Consider the following 17,352-nt stretch of genomic DNA (forward strand, 5'->3'; position numbering starts at 1 on the left):
GGCGCAGGCGCCTGAGCCACAAGGCCGGGGGGAAAAAAGAGTTCCGGGAGGCTAGAGCGCCCCACAGGGCTCGAGCCGCCTCCGGGGAAGGGGGAGGTGGAGGCTTCGAACGGCGCAGGCTGTTCTTATTGTGACGTCACGACGTCGCAACGGCCGTAACGGTTTTTCCCCCTCCTTCGAGGGGGGGGGTTTGGAGAGACTGAGAAGGGGAGGCGCTAGAGGGCGGTCGCGGCCAGAGAGGTTCGAAGAGGAGCAGTAAAGGCTGCGGCTAGAGCGGCCTCTGGAGGACTCACCCCTCCCACGCTGGGGCTGAGGCTTAGGGGGGGTCTCCAGCGCCATGTCATACGCCTATTTGTTCAAATACGTAATTATCGGCGACACCGGTACGGGGAGGGGGCAGCTGGGAGGGGTGGAGGACCCCCTCCTCTTCCCCAGAGGAAAGCCAGTTATAATCTCTATGGGGTGCATTAATAGCACCATACTTATTATATATACTTATTTAGTATATAGCCATAGCTTTCCCAAAGTGTGGCGGTCTCATCATTTTTGGTCTCATCTTTGTCAGGCCTCACAACAGCCCTGTGAGGTAGGCAGGCAGGCAGGACCCTGCCATCCCCCTTTGACAGGGAAGGCTTGGGAAATCTGGGTACACGTGAGCACATGAATCTCTGTGTGTGGGTAAAGTGCCGTCAAGTCGCAGCCGACTTATGGCGACCCCTTTTGGGGGGGGGGGTTTCATGGCAAGAGACTAACAGAGGTGGCTTGCCAGTGCCTTCCTCCGCACAGCAACCCTGGCATTCCTTGGTGGTCTCCCATCCAAATACTAACCAGGGCTGACCCTGCTTAGCTTCTGAGATCTGACGAGATCAGGCTAGCCTACCTTCTACTGAATCATCCCAAGACCCTTGGTCCATCAAAGTCAGTATTGTCTACTCAGAATGGCAGTGGCTGTCAAGGGTCTCAGTGGAGGTCTTTCATATCATCTACCACCTGCTATCAACTGGAGATGCCGGGGATTGAACCTGGGACCTTCTGCGTGCCAAGCAGAGGCTCTGCCACTGAGCTGCGGTCTTTTGGATTCCCCTTCCCCCGCCATGGCTGATGCTTAACTTGCTAGGAAACACAGACAGTGGATTAAATTCGGTATTGTGAGTAGGGTTGCCATCCTCCAGGTACTAGCTGGAGATCTGCTATTACAGCTGATCTCCAGCTGACAGAGATCCGTTCCCCTGGAGAAAATGGCCGCTTTGGCAATTGGACTCTATGGCATTGAAGTCCCTCCCCCAAACCCCGCCCTCCTCAGGCTCCGCCCCCACAATCTCCAGGTATTTCCCAGCCCAGAACTGGCTACCCTAACACACATGCACATACACAAAAAATTGTCAAAGAGCCATAAACTTACATACAGGTGGACGGTGGAGGATCAATATGGTTGCCAACTCTGGCTTTGGAAACTCCTGGAGATTAGGGCATGGATCCTGGGGAGGGACCTCATCAGGGTATAATGGCATAGAGTCCACCCTCCAGAGAAGCCGTTTTCCCCAAGGGAACTGACCTGTCATATGGGGATCAGTTGTCATCCTAAGAGATCTCCAGGATCTGCCTGTGGAGAAACAGGGCAAAACATAGTGGAGCCCTCCAAATCATTCAATTTCATACCCACCTACCAGCCTGGAGGTGCAACAACCAGGACAACTTTTTGTCTTCAGAGCCAACATAGGGGAAAGGTGGGGAGAAATAGACTAAGGATGAGGCAACGGGGAGCGATAAAAGTGCTACATGTTCACTGCTCTGATCCCTTTATACCTTTCTTGCTGATCAAGGGTGGTACCCCAGTCTCAGAAGAAGAGATGCTTTCCCCCCACTGTCTATGCATCGTGACCAGCCCTCCAGGGCAAAGAAGCTCGCTTGCAGGGCGTAAAGGCAACCGGCTGTTTGCCCCTCAGCCACTGGTATTAGAGCAGTGCCTCAGTAGCCACTGGTGGCTCTTCTCAGCACTTTCCCCCAGTATGAGCCACGTCGTGGGTATCACTGTGTTAGAAACACAGCAGCGCTATCAATCACCCAGCCACCCTTCCTCTCTCTAGGCATCTTTTCCCACTGTCCTATGGTAGGCCTGTTGCATGAGCCCAGAAACCATGTCTCAGGCATGTGAGGTCATTTCCTGCAATCCTCTGTCAAGTTCTGCCATGTCTTGTGGTTTGGTACAGCGGTTAAGAGCAGTGGTTTGGAGCTGTGGACTCTAATCTGGAGAACTGGGTTTGATTCCCTGTTCCTACGCATGAGTGGTGGACGCTAATCTGGTGAACTGGATTTGATTCCCCACTCCTCCACAGGAAGCAGCCGGGTGACCTTGGGCTAGCTCTCTTAGAGCTCTCTCAGCCCCACCTACCTCACAGGGTGTCTGTTGTGGGGAGGGGAAGGCGATTGTAAGCTGGTTTGATTCTTCCTTAAGTGACAGAGAAAGTCGGCGTATAAAAACCCACTGTTCTTGTATGCAATGCCTATAGAGAGAAGGAAGCCGTTTTGTTGGTGAACACTCCCTGTTTTGTTTTCAAAGGAGGAAGTGTGCTACTGGAGAGGGGTGGGGTGCATCTTTTCTGATGTACTATCCAGTGTCCATTTCTTTTCCGCTGTCAAAATTGGGGAATTGAGACTCAGCCAGCTGTCTGTGTCTGCCTCCACAGCCAGGTCAGCTTAAAGGCTCATGGGAAAGCGGAGTCACCTGAAGAGCACCGCAGAGTAGGCAGAAGGTCCCATGTCGGCGGCTCCTCCCTCCCCTGCAGACCTTTTCAGCAGAGCACATGACAACTGTGTTTTTTTTTTCTCCCAAGGTGTTGGGAAATCCTGCCTCCTGCTGCAGTTCACAGACGACCGGTTCATGGCCATCCATGACTTGACAATCGGTGAGAGCCCAGGTCCAAAGCAGGTCCCGGCTACTTGCTGCCCTTCTGGCAGTGGTGGAGAAAAACAGGAGGGGGTGTCGATTGGGGAGCGAGATGGTGGGGTTTGTGTGTGCCTGTGCAGGAACCAGGGAAGCAAAGCGGGGAGTTCGAGGCTGGGGTGGGTGCATTGACGGGGGAAGACATGATAAGAACATAAGAAAGGACATGCTGAATCCAGACCCAGGCCCATCAAGTCCAGCGGTCTGTTCCCACAGCAGCCAACCAGGTGCCTCTAGGAAGCCCACAAACAACTGCAGCAGCATTGTCCTGCCTGTGTTCCACACCACCTAATATAATAGGCTTGCTCCTCTGATACTGGAGAGAAAAGGTCTGCATCATGACTAGTATCCATTTTTACAAGTAGTCATGAACAACCCTCTCCTCCATGAACATGTCCACACCCCTCTTAAGTCTTTCCAAGTTGGCAGCCATCACCACATCATGGGTTAGGGAGTCCCACAATTTAACAATGCGTTGAGTGAAGAAATATTTCCTTTTCTCTGTTTTGAATCTCTCGCCCTCCAGCTTCAGCAGATGACCCTGTGTACTAATATTATGAGAGAGGAAGAAAGTCATCTCCCTGTCCACTTTTTGAGTCCCTTTTTCTATAGATGGAGAAATAACCTTCCTTCAGGGGGGTCGCTGTGTTGGTCTGCAGTAGAAAAGCTAGATTCAAGCCTAGTAGCACCCTAAAGACCAGCAAGATTTTGGGGGAATAAGCTTTTGAGAATCTAACCTCTCTGACGAAGAGGGCTTTGATTCTCAAAAGCATATACCTCGAAATCTTGTTGGTCTCCAAGATGCTACTGGGGCCAGTCACCCACTCGCAGACTAACCTACCTCACAGGATTGTTGTGAGGATAAAATGGATGAGAAGGAAATTACATACTTAAAAAGAAGAAGAAGAAATAATCCGCACAACAGCCCGCACAATAGCACTAGCCTCCGTATCACAGCTAGGTAGCTGAGTTTGGATAGGTTGCTGGGGGCCAATTCGTGAATTTGTGGGGATTTGAACCAGGGAGCTTGCTGATCGCTGCCTGTTCTCTTAGCCACTGTGCTTTGCTAGCTCCCTCTGGTCATCCTCATGTGCATCTTGACACCCAACCTGCCCTCAGTACATGCCATCCTGCATCCTACTTAACCACCTGTTTTGTTACTTGTGGGAGCCCTCCATTTCCTCCTTCCCATATGGGTTTTGGGGGAGGGGTCAGTTCAGTTTATTTACAGTCACTTGAACAACAAATATCAGTACAAAATTACAATTTTAAAACCCCAACTGGGGATCTCCGTATCTTACTGGCAACATAACAGAACTTGGCCACTGAATAAGAGATAAAAGCATCTTTATCTTGTAAAAACTTAACAATAAAATCATCTGAATGGCTAACGTTCCTAAAATTTCTGGTCAACACCAGTAAAATTGACTTATTTCTAACCTCCCAATAAAATTCACATTATAATAAAATATGTATAATTGTCTCAACTGAATTATAATTACAGGGGCATATGGGGGGGTCATTCACAGCTCTGAGCTGCGGGGGGGGGGGTGTGAGCCAGTCTGCTCAGCCTCTGCTTCCCTGAACCTTCTCTCATTCATCCATTTTTCCCCCCAACAGGTGTAGAGTTTGGTGCCCGCATGATCAGCATCGACAACAAAAAGATCAAACTACAGATTTGGGACACGGTGAGCACTCCCTCAGGAAGGGGCCCTTTGTCCTAGATCCCTGGGGAGGAAGGGGAGAACGTGACCCCTGGATTGTCGGGACAAGGGCTTCCCTTCCAATGGAATTGGTGTCACTGTTTTACTTTTTTCACCCTTGGGATTCTGTTCCCAGCTGCTGTTCCACCCTAGACACCTTGGAAATCTTGCAGGTCAGGAAATACTTGCTTTAGCCTGCTTGTAGGTGCCAAGGCAGAAGTAGAAGAAGAAGAGTTGGTTTTTATATGCCACTTTCTCTGTCACTTAAGGGAGACTCAAACTGGCTTACAATCACCTTCCCTTCCCCTCTCCACAACAGACACCCTGGGAGGTAGGTGGGGCTGAGAGAGTGTGACTAGCCCTGGCTTCGTGTGTAGGATTGGGGAAACAAATCCAGTTCGCCAGATTAGCGTCCGCCGCTCATGTGGAGGAGTGGGGAATCAACCCCGGTTCTCCAGATCAGACACCACCGCTCCAAACCACCGCTCTTGGAAGCTGGAAAGGATCTAACCAAGAAGGACTGAGAGAAGGGAGGGAGCCTTGGGAGGGAGTGCATGGGAGTTGTGGTTTGGGCTTGGGGAAATGGGGGGGGGGCGGAAGAATGGCCTAAGAAATTGTGATTTCCATAGGCAGGGAGGCAGAGCAGCTGTTCAGGATTTCAGCCAGACATGCGGAAATACAACACCTGTCGCGTGCATGCTAGCACACAGGCGTATTTTTTGCAGTCTGGCTGCTTCTCTGGCCTCTTCGTAACAATCAGGATTGGGGCCGTTCTGTGCTCAGGATGCAGAAGGGTGGAGCTCTTGGAAGCAATATTGTCAAACTTCTTCCAGCCATCTGCGCAATGACTTTCCTCGCCATCGAGAGCCAGCGTGGGGTAGTGGTTAGGAGCAGTGGACTCTAATCTGGAGAACCGGGTTTGATTCTCCACACTCCACATGAGTGGCAGACTCTAATCCAATGAACAGGGTTTGATTCCCCACTCCTCCACATGAGCGGCGGACTCTAATCCGGTTAACCGGGTTGGTTTCCCCTCTTCTTCACATGCAGCCTGCTGGGTGACCTTGGGCTAATCACAGTTCTCTCCGAACTCTCTCAGCCCCACCTACCTGTGGCTCAGTGGTAGAGCGTTTGTTTTGCCTGCAGAAGGTCCCAGGTTGTTTTGCCTGCAGAAGGTCCCAGGTTGAATCCCCGGCATCTCCAGCTAAAAGGACCAGGCAGTAGGTGATGCGAAAGACTTCTGCCTGAGACCCTGGAAAGCCGCTGCCAGTCTGAGTAGACAATACCGATCCTGATGGACCAATGGTCTGATTCTGTATAAGGCCATGGCTCAGTGGTAGAGCGTTTGTTTTGCCTGCAGAAGGTCCCAGGTTGTTTTGCCTGCAGAAGGTCCCAGGTTCAATCCCCGGCGTCTCCAGTTAAAGGGACTAGGCAAGTAGGTGATGGGAAAGACCTCTGCCTGAGACCCTGGAGAGCCGCTGCCGGTCTGAGTAGACAATAATGACTTTGATGGGCCAAGGGTCTGATTCAGTAGAACACACGTGTTCATGTGTTCGAGGTGTTCATGTGATAGAAGTTGGCCCTGCTCAGCTGGCAGTCTCTCACCCCTCCAGCAGGTGGCACCAGGGAGTTCATCCCGCAACGTGAGCAGGACTCTGTTAGAGAGGACAAGGACTGTGGTTTGGCACCGTGCCGCCTGCAGATTGCCACTCAGAGTCTCGAAGCTGCTGATGCCGTGACGAACTCGTGGTTTGGTTGACAAGGTTGGGTTTATTTTGACAGTCCCCCAAGGCTGTTTCCGAACGAGTCCCTTCCTGCCTGTGCTTCATCCTAACTACCTGTTTTGTTGTCTCGCTCCAGGCGGGACAGGAATCTTTCCGCTCCATCACCCGCTCGTACTACAGAGGAGCAGCTGGGGCCCTACTTGTCTACGACATCACCAGGTGGGTCTAGGGCTGTCATCCTTCAGGAGATCTCCCAGAATCACAACTCATCTCCAGACTGCAGAGACCAACTCCTCTGGAGAAAATGGCAGCTTTCGGAGGGTGGGCTATATGGCATTCTACCCTGAGGTCCCTCTTCTCCCCAAACCCTGTTCTCCTCAGGCTCCACCCCTAGGATCGCCAGGAATTTCCCAATTTAGAGCTGGCAACCCTAGGTGGGCCTATGAATCTGCTGCCTTGGCCATGGGGGTGTCGTGGTATACATGTTAAAACATGTGTGTTCTTATGCACTTTGTAGAACCTTTGCAGAAAGTTCCCCAGTGGTTCAGGACTTTATTGTTTTAATTGGGATTTTATTGTTTTAAATTTAGAATCTATGGTTAATTTTACTATTGATTGATTATATTGATGTATTTTAAATGATGTTACCCGTTCTGAGCCTGGCTTTGGCCGGCGGGCTATCAGTCGCAAAAATAAATAAATAAAAGTGCAGCATCGCTTTGATAGCCAATTCTTGTCACTGAAGAAGAAGTAGAAGCATTGCTTTTTAATTTGTAAAGTGTTTAATATAGCTTTTAAAAAATGTTGCTTGTGCAGCTAGCGAGCATTCGCAGATATATCTCAGTGCACCTGCGTATGAGCTAATCATATCCTTTTGAGAACCAATCACTTTATCTACAGAATCATCACATGATAATGTTATAAAGTTAGCAGCTGCAACTTTATTTTAAAAAAGTATCACACAGAGAGCTGATTAGGTGTCTGGGAAAGGAATGTCTAAATGATGTGGGTGAGATCTGTCTGTCTGTCTGTCTGTCTGTCTGTCTGTCTGTCTCTCTCTCTCTCTCTCTCTCTCTCTCTCTATCTATCTATCTATCTATCTATCTATCTATCTATCTATCTATCTATCTATCTATCTATCTATCTATCTATCTCTGCCTTCAGATCCTAGTCTTTTAGGCTTCTGCAGGTCTCGCCAGTGGAAGAGAGCCAGGGTGGTGTAATGGTTAAGAGCGGTAGACTCCAATCTGTTGAACCAGGTTGGTTTCCTCTCTCCTCCACATGAAGCCTGCTGGGTGACCTTGGGCTAGTCACAGGTGATTGTAAGCCACTTCGAGACTCCTCAAAGGTAGAGAAAAGCAGGGTATAAAAACCAACTCTGCTTCTTTTGGGACAAATTTTTCTCTTTCTACCTCTGTGCAGGCGGGAAACCTTCAACCACTTGAACTCCTGGCTAGAGGACGTCCACAAGCACTCCAGCTCTCACATGGTGTTCATGCTGATTGGCAACAAAAGGTATTCTCTTCTCTTCAGGGTCCTTTCCTGCCATGAGCCAAGGACTTCTGTCAAGATTTGTGATGGCAGCAAAGTAGATTATTTGGACTGGTGCTCTGAACTGTTTTGATGGTGTTCTTATGGAGGATGGGGCTATCCATGGCTGCTAGTCAAAATGAATACTAGTTATGATGCATACTTGTTCTCTCCAGAGGACCATGCCTATTATTTTAGCTGCTGTGGAACACAGGCAGGATAATGTGGCTGCAGTCGTCTTGTTTGTGGGCTTCCTGGAGGCACCTGGTTGGCTACTGTGTGAACAGACTGCTGGACTTGATGGGCCTTGGTCTGATCCAGCATGGCTTTCCTTATGTTCTTATGGAGGGTGGGGCTATCCATGGCTACTAGTCAAAATGGATACTAGTCATGATGCAGACCCATTCTCTCCAGTATCGGAGGAGAATGCCTATTATATGAGGGGCTGTGGAACACAGGCAGGACAATGCTGCTGCATTCATTTTGTTTGTGGGCTTCCTGGAGGCCCCTGGTTGGCCCCTGTGGGAACAGACTGCAGGACTTGATGGACCTTGGTCTGATCCAGCATGGCCTTTCTTATATTCTTATGGAGGATGGGGCTATCCATGGCTGCTATTCAAAATGAATACTAGTCATGATGCATACCTATTATCTCCAGGATTTAAGGAGCATGCCTATTCTGTTAGGTGCTGTGGAACACAGGCAGGACAATGCTGCTGCAGTCGTCTTGTTTGTGGGGTTCCTGGAGGCCCCTTATTGGCCGCTGTATGAACAGACTGCTGGACTTGATGGGCCTTGGTCTGATCCAGCAGGGCCTTTCTTATGTTCTTAACCAGCCGCCAGCTCCAGACCTGCTAGAGCACCAAGGCAGGCGTTTGCGCAGACTGGCGGCAGCAAAAGCCCTGGAGGACAGAACCGGTGAACTGTCAGTGGTGTTACAGAGCGCATCATGGACACTGGTCTGTTTTGCTGCCGTTATTTATCCTAAGCCACATGGGGTGTGAAAACGGAAAGAGAAAGATTTGAAAAATAGTGATAAAATTGAAATGTGTGTGTTTGTAAAAATACATATGTGCATGTGCGCACACATTTCATACCAAACTCCCACCTGGACGTGAATGGTGTCTCCGGCGGGCAAAACATACCAGGCAAAACATACCAGGACGGGTCCAATTAGAAAGATGTTTTTTCGTGTTCTGCCTTCTGAAGGCATTTTATTTATTCCGGAGAGATACAGAGGGGGACATCGTTGCTCTGCCAATTTCTCCTCTGGCTTAGTCTTTCCGCTGCCGGTCAATAGAGGATCTGTTAACTCCCCATTGTGATACGCCGACTTTTACGAAACTAAACTTCCACTGCAGCTGGAACCTCTTCCAATGATATGCCCTGAAGATTCCCGTTCAAACCCCACCAAAACTCATTTCCCATGTTTAGAACTAAATTTACCTGAGCTAGACTAAAGGGCAAACACCACTACACCGAAATCCCAAACTTCATCTCTGAACTGTGAAATCAACTTATGCTGAGTCAGGCCTTTAGTCCATCTAGCTCAGTATTGGATCTGGCAGGCAGTGGCTCTCCTGTAAAGAAAGATCACTCCCCAGTCCAAGATCCTTTATCTGGAGGTTTCAGGGACTGTACCTGGGACTTGCTTTACCATGCTGAGAGCCAGTGTAGTGTAGTGGTTAAAAAGCAGTGGTTTGAAGCAGTGGACTCTAATCTGGAGAACCGGGTTGGATTCCCCACTCCTCCACATGAGCGGCGGACGCTAATCTGGCGAACTGGGTTGGTTTCCCCACTCCTCCACATGAAGCCAGCTAGGTGACCTTGGGCAAGTCACAGCTCTCTTAGAGCTCTCTCAGCTCCACCTACCTCACAGGGTGCCTGTTGTGGGGAGGGGAAGGGACGGTGATTGTAAGCCGGTTTGATTCTTCCTTAAGTGGTGGAGAAAGTCGGCATATAAAAACCAACTCTTCTTCTTCTTCATGCAAAGCAGATGCTCTGGCACTGAGCCACGCCTTCCACTTGAAGCACCTGCCTGCTTGATCTCTTTTTTAACCAGCAGTGGAGCCTGAAATCTTCTGTCTGCCGAGCTTGTGCCGTGTACTTTGGGCCCTCCCTGTAGAACTATGACAGAGACAGAGAATCAGCATGGTTGTGTCACATTATTGGGGAGGGGGCATGCCTCGGCGCTAGAGCATCTGCTCCGCATGCAGAAGGACCCAGGTTCAGTCCCCGGCATCTCCATTTACAAGGATCTGGCGTGAAACACCTCTACCCGAGACCCTGGAGAGCTGCTGCCACTCAGAGCAGACAATACTGATCTTGATGGATCCATGGTCTGATAAGGCAGTTTCCTGTGATCATGTATTAATCCAGCTGTTAGTTTAAAGATGTCTGCAGAAGATTCTGAAAGAGTATTTCGAGCACAGAGACGGGGTGCCAGTTCCTACTTGTCTATTTTAGAGTTTGGTGTTGGTGGTTTCTGCGTGCCAAGACCTCGATTTCCTCTTGGCCTATGGTGGGTGACTGTGGTGAGCTCTCAGGTTACAGAAGTGAAAGTTACATCAAAAGGTCCACAGAAAAGGTTTATGTCCCATGTTGGTGATAATGTCTGAAGGGGGTGTAAACTTGGGTGTCTAGCAACTGCCTCCCACTGGTAGCATTCAGGCCTCCTTCATTTGACTGATTCATCCCTAGCTCTGTTATATGGAGAGGGGTGGGGCTATTTGCAAAGAAGCAGCTTGACAAACTGATTTTCCAGTCCCTTTCACGGGGCTGCCACTAGCCCAAAGTGGCATGCCGGTGAGTCGTTTTCAGTTTTGGAGGGTTTTTGAGCCTGGATTTTCTACTGGCCTCTCTTCCTGCAGTGACCTGGAGAACCGGCGGGCAGTGCGGAAGGAAGAGGGTGAAGCGTTTGCCCGGGAACACGGCATGGTTTTCATGGAGACGTCAGCCAAGACGGCGACCAACGTGCGAGAGGTGAAGAAAGGGAGACCTGGTCTCCGCCTATCCCCAGTCCTCGGCTCCCTTTAAGCATTTGCAGAAGTGTTTTGGCTCCTCCCAATGGGAGGAGCAACGAGATGCGGAGGCTGCTGAAGCCTTGCCTCTGAAAATCTTGCTCGTTTCCCACCGTAGGGGTTTGCCAGCCATTATCCATAAGGGCTAGAAGCTTGCTTTTCCATTAGTAAATGGAACCAAAGGGTTCCGAATATGGCTCCAGAACCAAACCAACACTTGCACTGGGTGGCTGTGGAATTAGCCCTATTTATTTATTTATTTGATTTCTAGCTCGCCCTCTAATCTTCAACCAAGGCGGTGGGTTAAAAAAGATAAAGGTGCAAGCACCGGGTCATTCCTGACCCATGGGATGACGTCACATCCTGATGTTTACTAGGCAGGTGGTTTGCCCTTGCCTTCCCTCAGTCATCTACACTTTACCCCCAGCAAGCTGGGTGCTCATTTTACCGACCTCGGAAGGATGGAAGGCTGAGTCAGCCTTGAGCCGGCTACCTGAAACCGACTTCCGTCGGGATTGAACTCAGGTTGTGAGCAGAGCTTGGACTGCAGTACTGCTGGGGGTAAAAGGAAGATGACTGGGGAAGGCACTGGCAAACCACCCCATAAACAAAGTCTGCCTAGTAAACGTCAGGATGTGACGTCGCCCCATGGGTCAGGAATGACCCGGTGCTTGCATAGGGGACCTTTACCTTATACTGCAGCTGACCACACTGCGCCATGGGGCAGGGTTACAACAGATTAATTACAATAAAGAGATAAAAACAGTCAACCTCATAATTAAGAAATATATGTTAAAAACAGTAATAATAAATTAACATGTTGATGGCGTATCATCAGCAAACTAATTGCTGGAAGATTCGGAGCGGTTCTATATAATAAAATAAGATAGGGTGAGGTAGGGAGGCCACCTATAGATGATAACCTGCGGCTGCCCTCAGCCATAGGCCTGGTGGAGTAATTCCGTCTTGCAGGCCCTGTGGAACTCTTTGAGATCCCGCAGGGCCCTGATATTATTAGGAAGGAAATTCCACCTGGCCGGGGCCAGGGCTGAAAAAGCCCTGGCCCTTGTCGAGGACAGCCGCACACTTTTAGGGCCAGGGACCACCAGCAGATTGGAATATGCAGAATGCAGTGTTCTATGGGGCATTGTTTGTTTCGTGGCCTTGGCCTCTACATTTTCGACCTGTAGTTTCTGAAGAACGTAAGAACATCCCTGCTGGATCAGACCAAGGTCCATCAAGTCCAGCAGTCTGTGCACACAGTGGCCAACCAGGTGCCTCTGGGAAGCCCACAAACAAGACGACTGCAGCAGCATTAATCCTGCCTGTGTTCCACAGCACCTAATAGAACAGGCATGCTCCTCTGATACTGTAGACAATAGGTCTGCATCATGACTAGTATTCATTTTGACTAGTAGTCATGGATAGCCCTCTCCTCCATGAACATGTCCACTCCTCTCTTAGAGCCTTCCAAGTTGGCAGCCATCACCACATCCTGGGGCAGGGAGTTCCACAATTTAACTCTGCAGTCTACCTGGACTCCAGGATACGAACTTGCCTTTGTTACTCTCCATTATCCCTCTTTCTGATTCCAATCTTTCGCTCCTGCCTCCTCCAGGCCTTCCTCGGCACAGCTAGAACCATCTACAAAAAGATCCAGGACGGCGAGCTGGACCTTACCAGCGAGGTGAGTGTGGCATGAGGAAGGCTTTGCCCCTCCAAACGTAGCCCAGCAGGGGCTTCATAAACCCTCCTGGCTTTGTTCCCGGCTCGGGACCACCAAACCTGAGGAGGGCTGGAATCATAGAGTTGGAAGGGTCCACCAGGGTCATCTAGTCCAACCCCCTGCACAATGCAGGAATTTCACAACTACCTCCCCCACACACCCCCAGCGACCCCTATTCCATGCCCAGAAGATGGCCAAGATGCCCCTACTCCATGCCCAGAAGATGGCCAAGATGCCCTCCCTCTCACGAACTGCCTAAGATCATAGAATCAGCATTGCTGACAGATGGCTATGTAGCCTCTGCTTTAAAACCTCCAGGGAAGGAGCGCTCACCACCTCCCGAGGAAGCCTGTTCCATTGAGGAACCGCCCTAACTGTTCGAAAAATTTTCCTAATGTCTAGATGGAAACTAATTTCAACCCGTTGGTTCTGGTCCGACCTTCTGGGGCAACAGCAAACAACTCGGCACCATCCTCTGTATGACACCCCTTCAAGTTCTTGAAGATGGTTATCATATCCCCTCTCAGTCTCCCCCTCTTCAGGCTAATCATGTCAGGCCAGCATGCTTGGCTGGTGAGACAGTGTTTTGCTTGGGTTCGACGGCCTTGGTTGGACATGACATTTTTTAATTTTTCCTTTTGGAATGGCTAGGGATTGGAGTCCTGCCCTCTGTACCAAATGCCTTGTCTGTGCTCATCTGTGGATTCTTGGCAGCAAGTAGTGCCGTAAAGTCACAGCCATAGTATTTTGAAGGCACGAGACGAACAGAGGTGGTTTGCCGTCACCTGCCTCTCCATGGCAGCCTTGGACTTCCTTGGCAGTCTCCCATCCAAGTACTAACCAGGGCCGACCCTACTTAGCTTCCGAGATCTCCAGGATTCCACCTGGAGGTTGGCAGCCCTATCTCCAGAGGAACTGGTTGGCTACAGTGTGAGACAGGATGCTGAACTAGAAGGACCCCTGGTCTGATCCAGCAGGGCTTTTCTGATGTTTTTATGTTCACTGTCTGCGGCCACGCTCTGGAGCTGCAAGACAGTCCAAGCACAGACCTCTCTCTGTCTCCTGAGAAGGGACCTGGGATGCAGAGGGTACGGAGAGGATGCTTGAAACCGGGCCGACGCTTCCTTCAGGCGTTTTGATTTCTCCTCTAGGGAAACGGCATCAAGATCGGACCGTCAACCGGACTGCACGAATCCCCCCTCCGGCAGCGTCCCATGGCCTCGGGAGATCGGTCGGGCTGCTGCTGAGCTCTCTTCGGAACCCGGCCGGGTGTGTGAGGCCTTGGGGACCCACGGAGAGCTCCCTCCGCGCGCACGGGCACGCCGCCGTTCAACTTCCGGCACGGTGTCGGGCATGGGGATCTCGCAGGGCAGCCCTTTCTCGACCCCCTACGACTCGCCTCTTCTTGCTCGGCGTGGGGATCGGGACCCCGCTGAAGCTAGAGCAGTGACTTTTGGACTCTTGTCTCCCACCTCCTGGCATTCCTTATCAGGGAGGGGCATTTCCAGGTCTCCTATCCCCCCTCCCTGTTCTGTGCCTTAATACATCTATTGCCTCATCCACCTTTGGATCTTCCCTTCCCCACATCGGGTTCGTAGAGCCCTAGCATGGAGGGCTAGGGTGACTTTTGGTCTCTGTCTCCCACCTCCAGGCATTCCTTATCAGGGAGGGGCATTTCCAGGTCTCCTATCCCCCCTCCCTGTTCTGTGCCTTAATACATCTATTGCCTCTTCCACTGTTGGATCTTCTCTTCCCCACATCGGGTTCGTAGAGCCCTAGCATGGAGGGGTAGGGTCATCCAGGCCATCCTGGGCTCTCCCGGCTCTTAGATTTTAAGTACACTACACTGTGATTGTTCTTCATATTAAATGTTTCCCTGTTTGACTCTCTGTGACATATCTGTCTGTTGCCGAGGGAAGGGGCAGTTGTGAGTCTTGTGCATGTCCTTTTAATCAGCGTTACCAAATTATCTCCCTGCACCACCCGCCACACACAAATAGTTTGCAAGGGCTTCTTCTGCCATGGGGGGGGGGGGAGGGAGGGAGAGGCTGTCTTGTGTAATGGTGTGCAGGGTGCCAAACCTCTACCCTGCCAGTTTTCTGCCTCTGTAAAATGGGAACAACAGCAGGGCCCTCAATTTGTTCTGAATGCAAACATCAAAGGGCGCACGCCTTTTGGCCTCTGCCTTTTGGTTCTGGTGATTAGTGCAACAGTAATGATGATTTCTTTGTTTGTTTGTTTTTTGTTTTTTTAACAAGCAAGGGCTCCCTTGCAACTGTCAGCATTAACTCCCCCTCCCTAAAAGTTCTTGTCCCCATGTAGAATAACTGTAACCAACCCAAGATGGCTTCCGCACATAGGTGGCCAACGTATTGCCTGACAGCTCGGAGACGGGAACGCAATAAAACCCGTACAGCCATAACCCTGAGGGAGAGAAGGCTTTCTGACGATACGTATATAATATATATGTATGTATTGGAATTTTTTTTTAAAAAAAAAAATAACCGTGTGGCTTTGCACGCGTCGTTATAAATTAAACAGGCGCCCTGTTTGACAGCCTCCGGGCGGTCGAAGGCCCCCTCGCTCGCTTCCCTTTTCCTCCCGCCTCTCTCCCTCCCCCCCTCCTCCCATTCTGCAGCGAGAGGCCGACTTCCTGGACGGCCGCCTCAACCTAGCTTGCTGGCTGGCCCCGCCCCCTGGCCTCATGGGCCCCGTAGCGGCCGGCGTTCGGCAGGGGCGGTGGGCGTGGCCTGGCCGGGCCCGAGGGAAGTTCGGCTGCACCGTCCATGCTCGGCCGCCTTGTTCTCTCTCTCTCTCTCTCTCTCTCCTTAGGAGAGGGGAGGGGGGAGGAGAGAGTCGTCCCTTAAAGGGTGAGTCGGGGGTGGGGGGAGACCCCCAGGTAAGACCACGGGGTTTATTCCCCCCCCTTTTTTTTCTTTACTCACCTATATCGCGGGGGTGGAGGAGGGGAGGGTTATTACGGGATGGCCTTTTCCTTTTGCATGATGCAGGCCTAATGCAGAGACGTTCCCCTCCCCCCTCCCTTTCAGAGAAGGGGGGTTGTTTCCATTAAAAAATAATAATCCCCAGGAAATGAAATGGGGAAAATGCATCCATATTGTACAGATGTTATGTTATACATATATATTATACAGGTATATTACATTTTTCCCCCTCCCCCCCAATACACTCACAATTGCAATTGATGTTATTTCCTATCCTGCATTTCTTTCCTACGGGCAGGGTGGAAAAATTGCACGTCTGTTGCAATGGAGGGTGATTTCTATTTTATATATATATATGTATGTGTGCATTTTTAAATCGCTATTTTGTATTGGTTTTCTTAAGGAAGAGAGGAGGAGGCCTGATCCCGAGACGGTGGTGGTGATGGGGTGGAAAGCAATTCTGTGCCGGGGTGGGTGGGGGATGCATCCGTGTCCTTGCATCGGGATCGTGTGCATGCATGCATTTGCATTGCAGTGGGGAGTGGGGGGTAAGAGGGGTGGCTGTTGCATCGATCCTTGCGAAAAGTTGGGGATGGCATTTCAAGGGGCGTGTATTGGGGGGGGAGTGCCTTGTTTTTACAGCACGTGGTTCTGCGATCGGCTTCGAGTCTTGCCACCGAAAGGGGTTTCCCGCCCCCCGCCCCCCAAACACTGTGCATGTGTGGAAGGCAGAAATGCCCTTTTAAGCATTCTTGTTTGCTCGGCTTTTAACCTACCGAAGGCCAAGTGGGAAGGTAGCCCATTATGGCATTCTTCCTGTGAATGGAGGCATTCTTCAGTTCTCTGTTCATCATCTGCCCCCCCCCCTCTAGAACTGAACAGCATTTGGCGATACCCGTGGCCCCCCCCCCATTTTAATCTCTTTTAATGTGGAAGTATAGAGCGGAAAGTCTTGTTTGTTTCTTTTTAACAATGCAGCCTTCGCAGCCACATTCTCTCCTTTGAGGTGCTACTGACAAGGTCAAGAGAAAGCTTTGTCGGTTTCCGAGATGGCTAGAAAAGCTTCGCCCTCCTGCCCTTTCTCTGCTGCCAGCACGACTCCTCCTAAAGAGGGGGGGATTTCTTGTGTGTGTGTGTAGTGCCATCAAATCGCAGCCGACTTATGGAGACCTCATAGGGTTTTCAAGACAAGAGACGTTCAGAGGTGGTTTGCCATTGCCTGCCTCTGCATGGCGACCCCAGGAATCCTTGTTGGTCTCCCATGCAGTTACTAACCAGGGCTGGTCCTACTTAGCTTCTGAGATCTGATGAGATCAGGCCATCCAGGCCAGGGAGCTCCCTTCAAAAGGCCCTTTATGCACTCCTATGTGGCTCTAGACTGATCCTGCATTAAGCAGGGGGTTGGACTAGATGGCCTGTATGGCCCCTTCCAACTCTGTGTTTCTATGCTAAGTAATACTCTTTTTTTTAAGCATCTGTAAGCAATAAAGCTTCTCCCTGCCTGTCATTTTTCCCTGGAAAGATAGTTTCAGAGGATAGCTGTGAGGGTCTTCTGCAGAACAACTAGATTCAAGTGCAGTAGCACCTTAGTGACTGACACGTTTTTCAGGGCAGAAGCTTTCCTGAGTCAAAGTTCTCTTCGTCAGTGTCTGATGAAGGGAGCTTTAACTCTTGAAAGCTTAAACGCTGGATATCTTGTCATTCGGTAAGGTGTTACTGGACTCAAATCTATCCGGAAAATGGAGGCGCCGTGGGTTAAA

The 17,352-nt window shown here is 50.5% G+C and overlaps 1 protein-coding gene across 1 annotated transcript; it reads left to right on the forward strand.

Annotated features, from left to right (window-relative positions):
* Positions 1–327: 327 nt before the first annotated feature.
* On the forward strand, positions 328–13,894 carry RAB2B (RAB2B, member RAS oncogene family). The gene is made up of 8 exons (XM_056863365.1): positions 328–383; positions 2,835–2,906; positions 4,565–4,632; positions 6,508–6,590; positions 7,794–7,886; positions 10,772–10,883; positions 12,540–12,608; positions 13,799–13,894. Exons 1-8 carry the CDS (start codon positions 338–340, stop codon positions 13,892–13,894), a joined length of 639 nt encoding a protein of 212 aa, XP_056719343.1. The 5' UTR covers positions 328–337.
* Positions 13,895–17,352: the final 3,458 nt, after the last annotated feature.

Source organism: Euleptes europaea, chromosome 18 (assembly GCF_029931775.1).
Source record: "Euleptes europaea isolate rEulEur1 chromosome 18, rEulEur1.hap1, whole genome shotgun sequence".
NCBI lineage: Eukaryota > Metazoa > Chordata > Lepidosauria > Squamata > Sphaerodactylidae > Euleptes > Euleptes europaea.

What these genes read in the sequence shown, in the direction of transcription:
- RAB2B (XM_056863365.1), top strand. Translation starts at nt 338, where the DNA reads ATGTCATACGCCTATTTGTTCAAATACGTAATTATCGGCGACACCG. An exon ending in CGTAATTATCGGCGACACCG is followed by an intron (nt 384 to 2,834) that starts GTACGGGGAGGG and finishes TTTTCTCCCAAG; the next exon opens with GTGTTGGGAAATCCTGCCTC. An exon ending in CGGCGACCAACGTGCGAGAG is followed by an intron (nt 10,884 to 12,539) that starts GTGAAGAAAGGG and finishes TGCCTCCTCCAG; the next exon opens with GCCTTCCTCGGCACAGCTAG.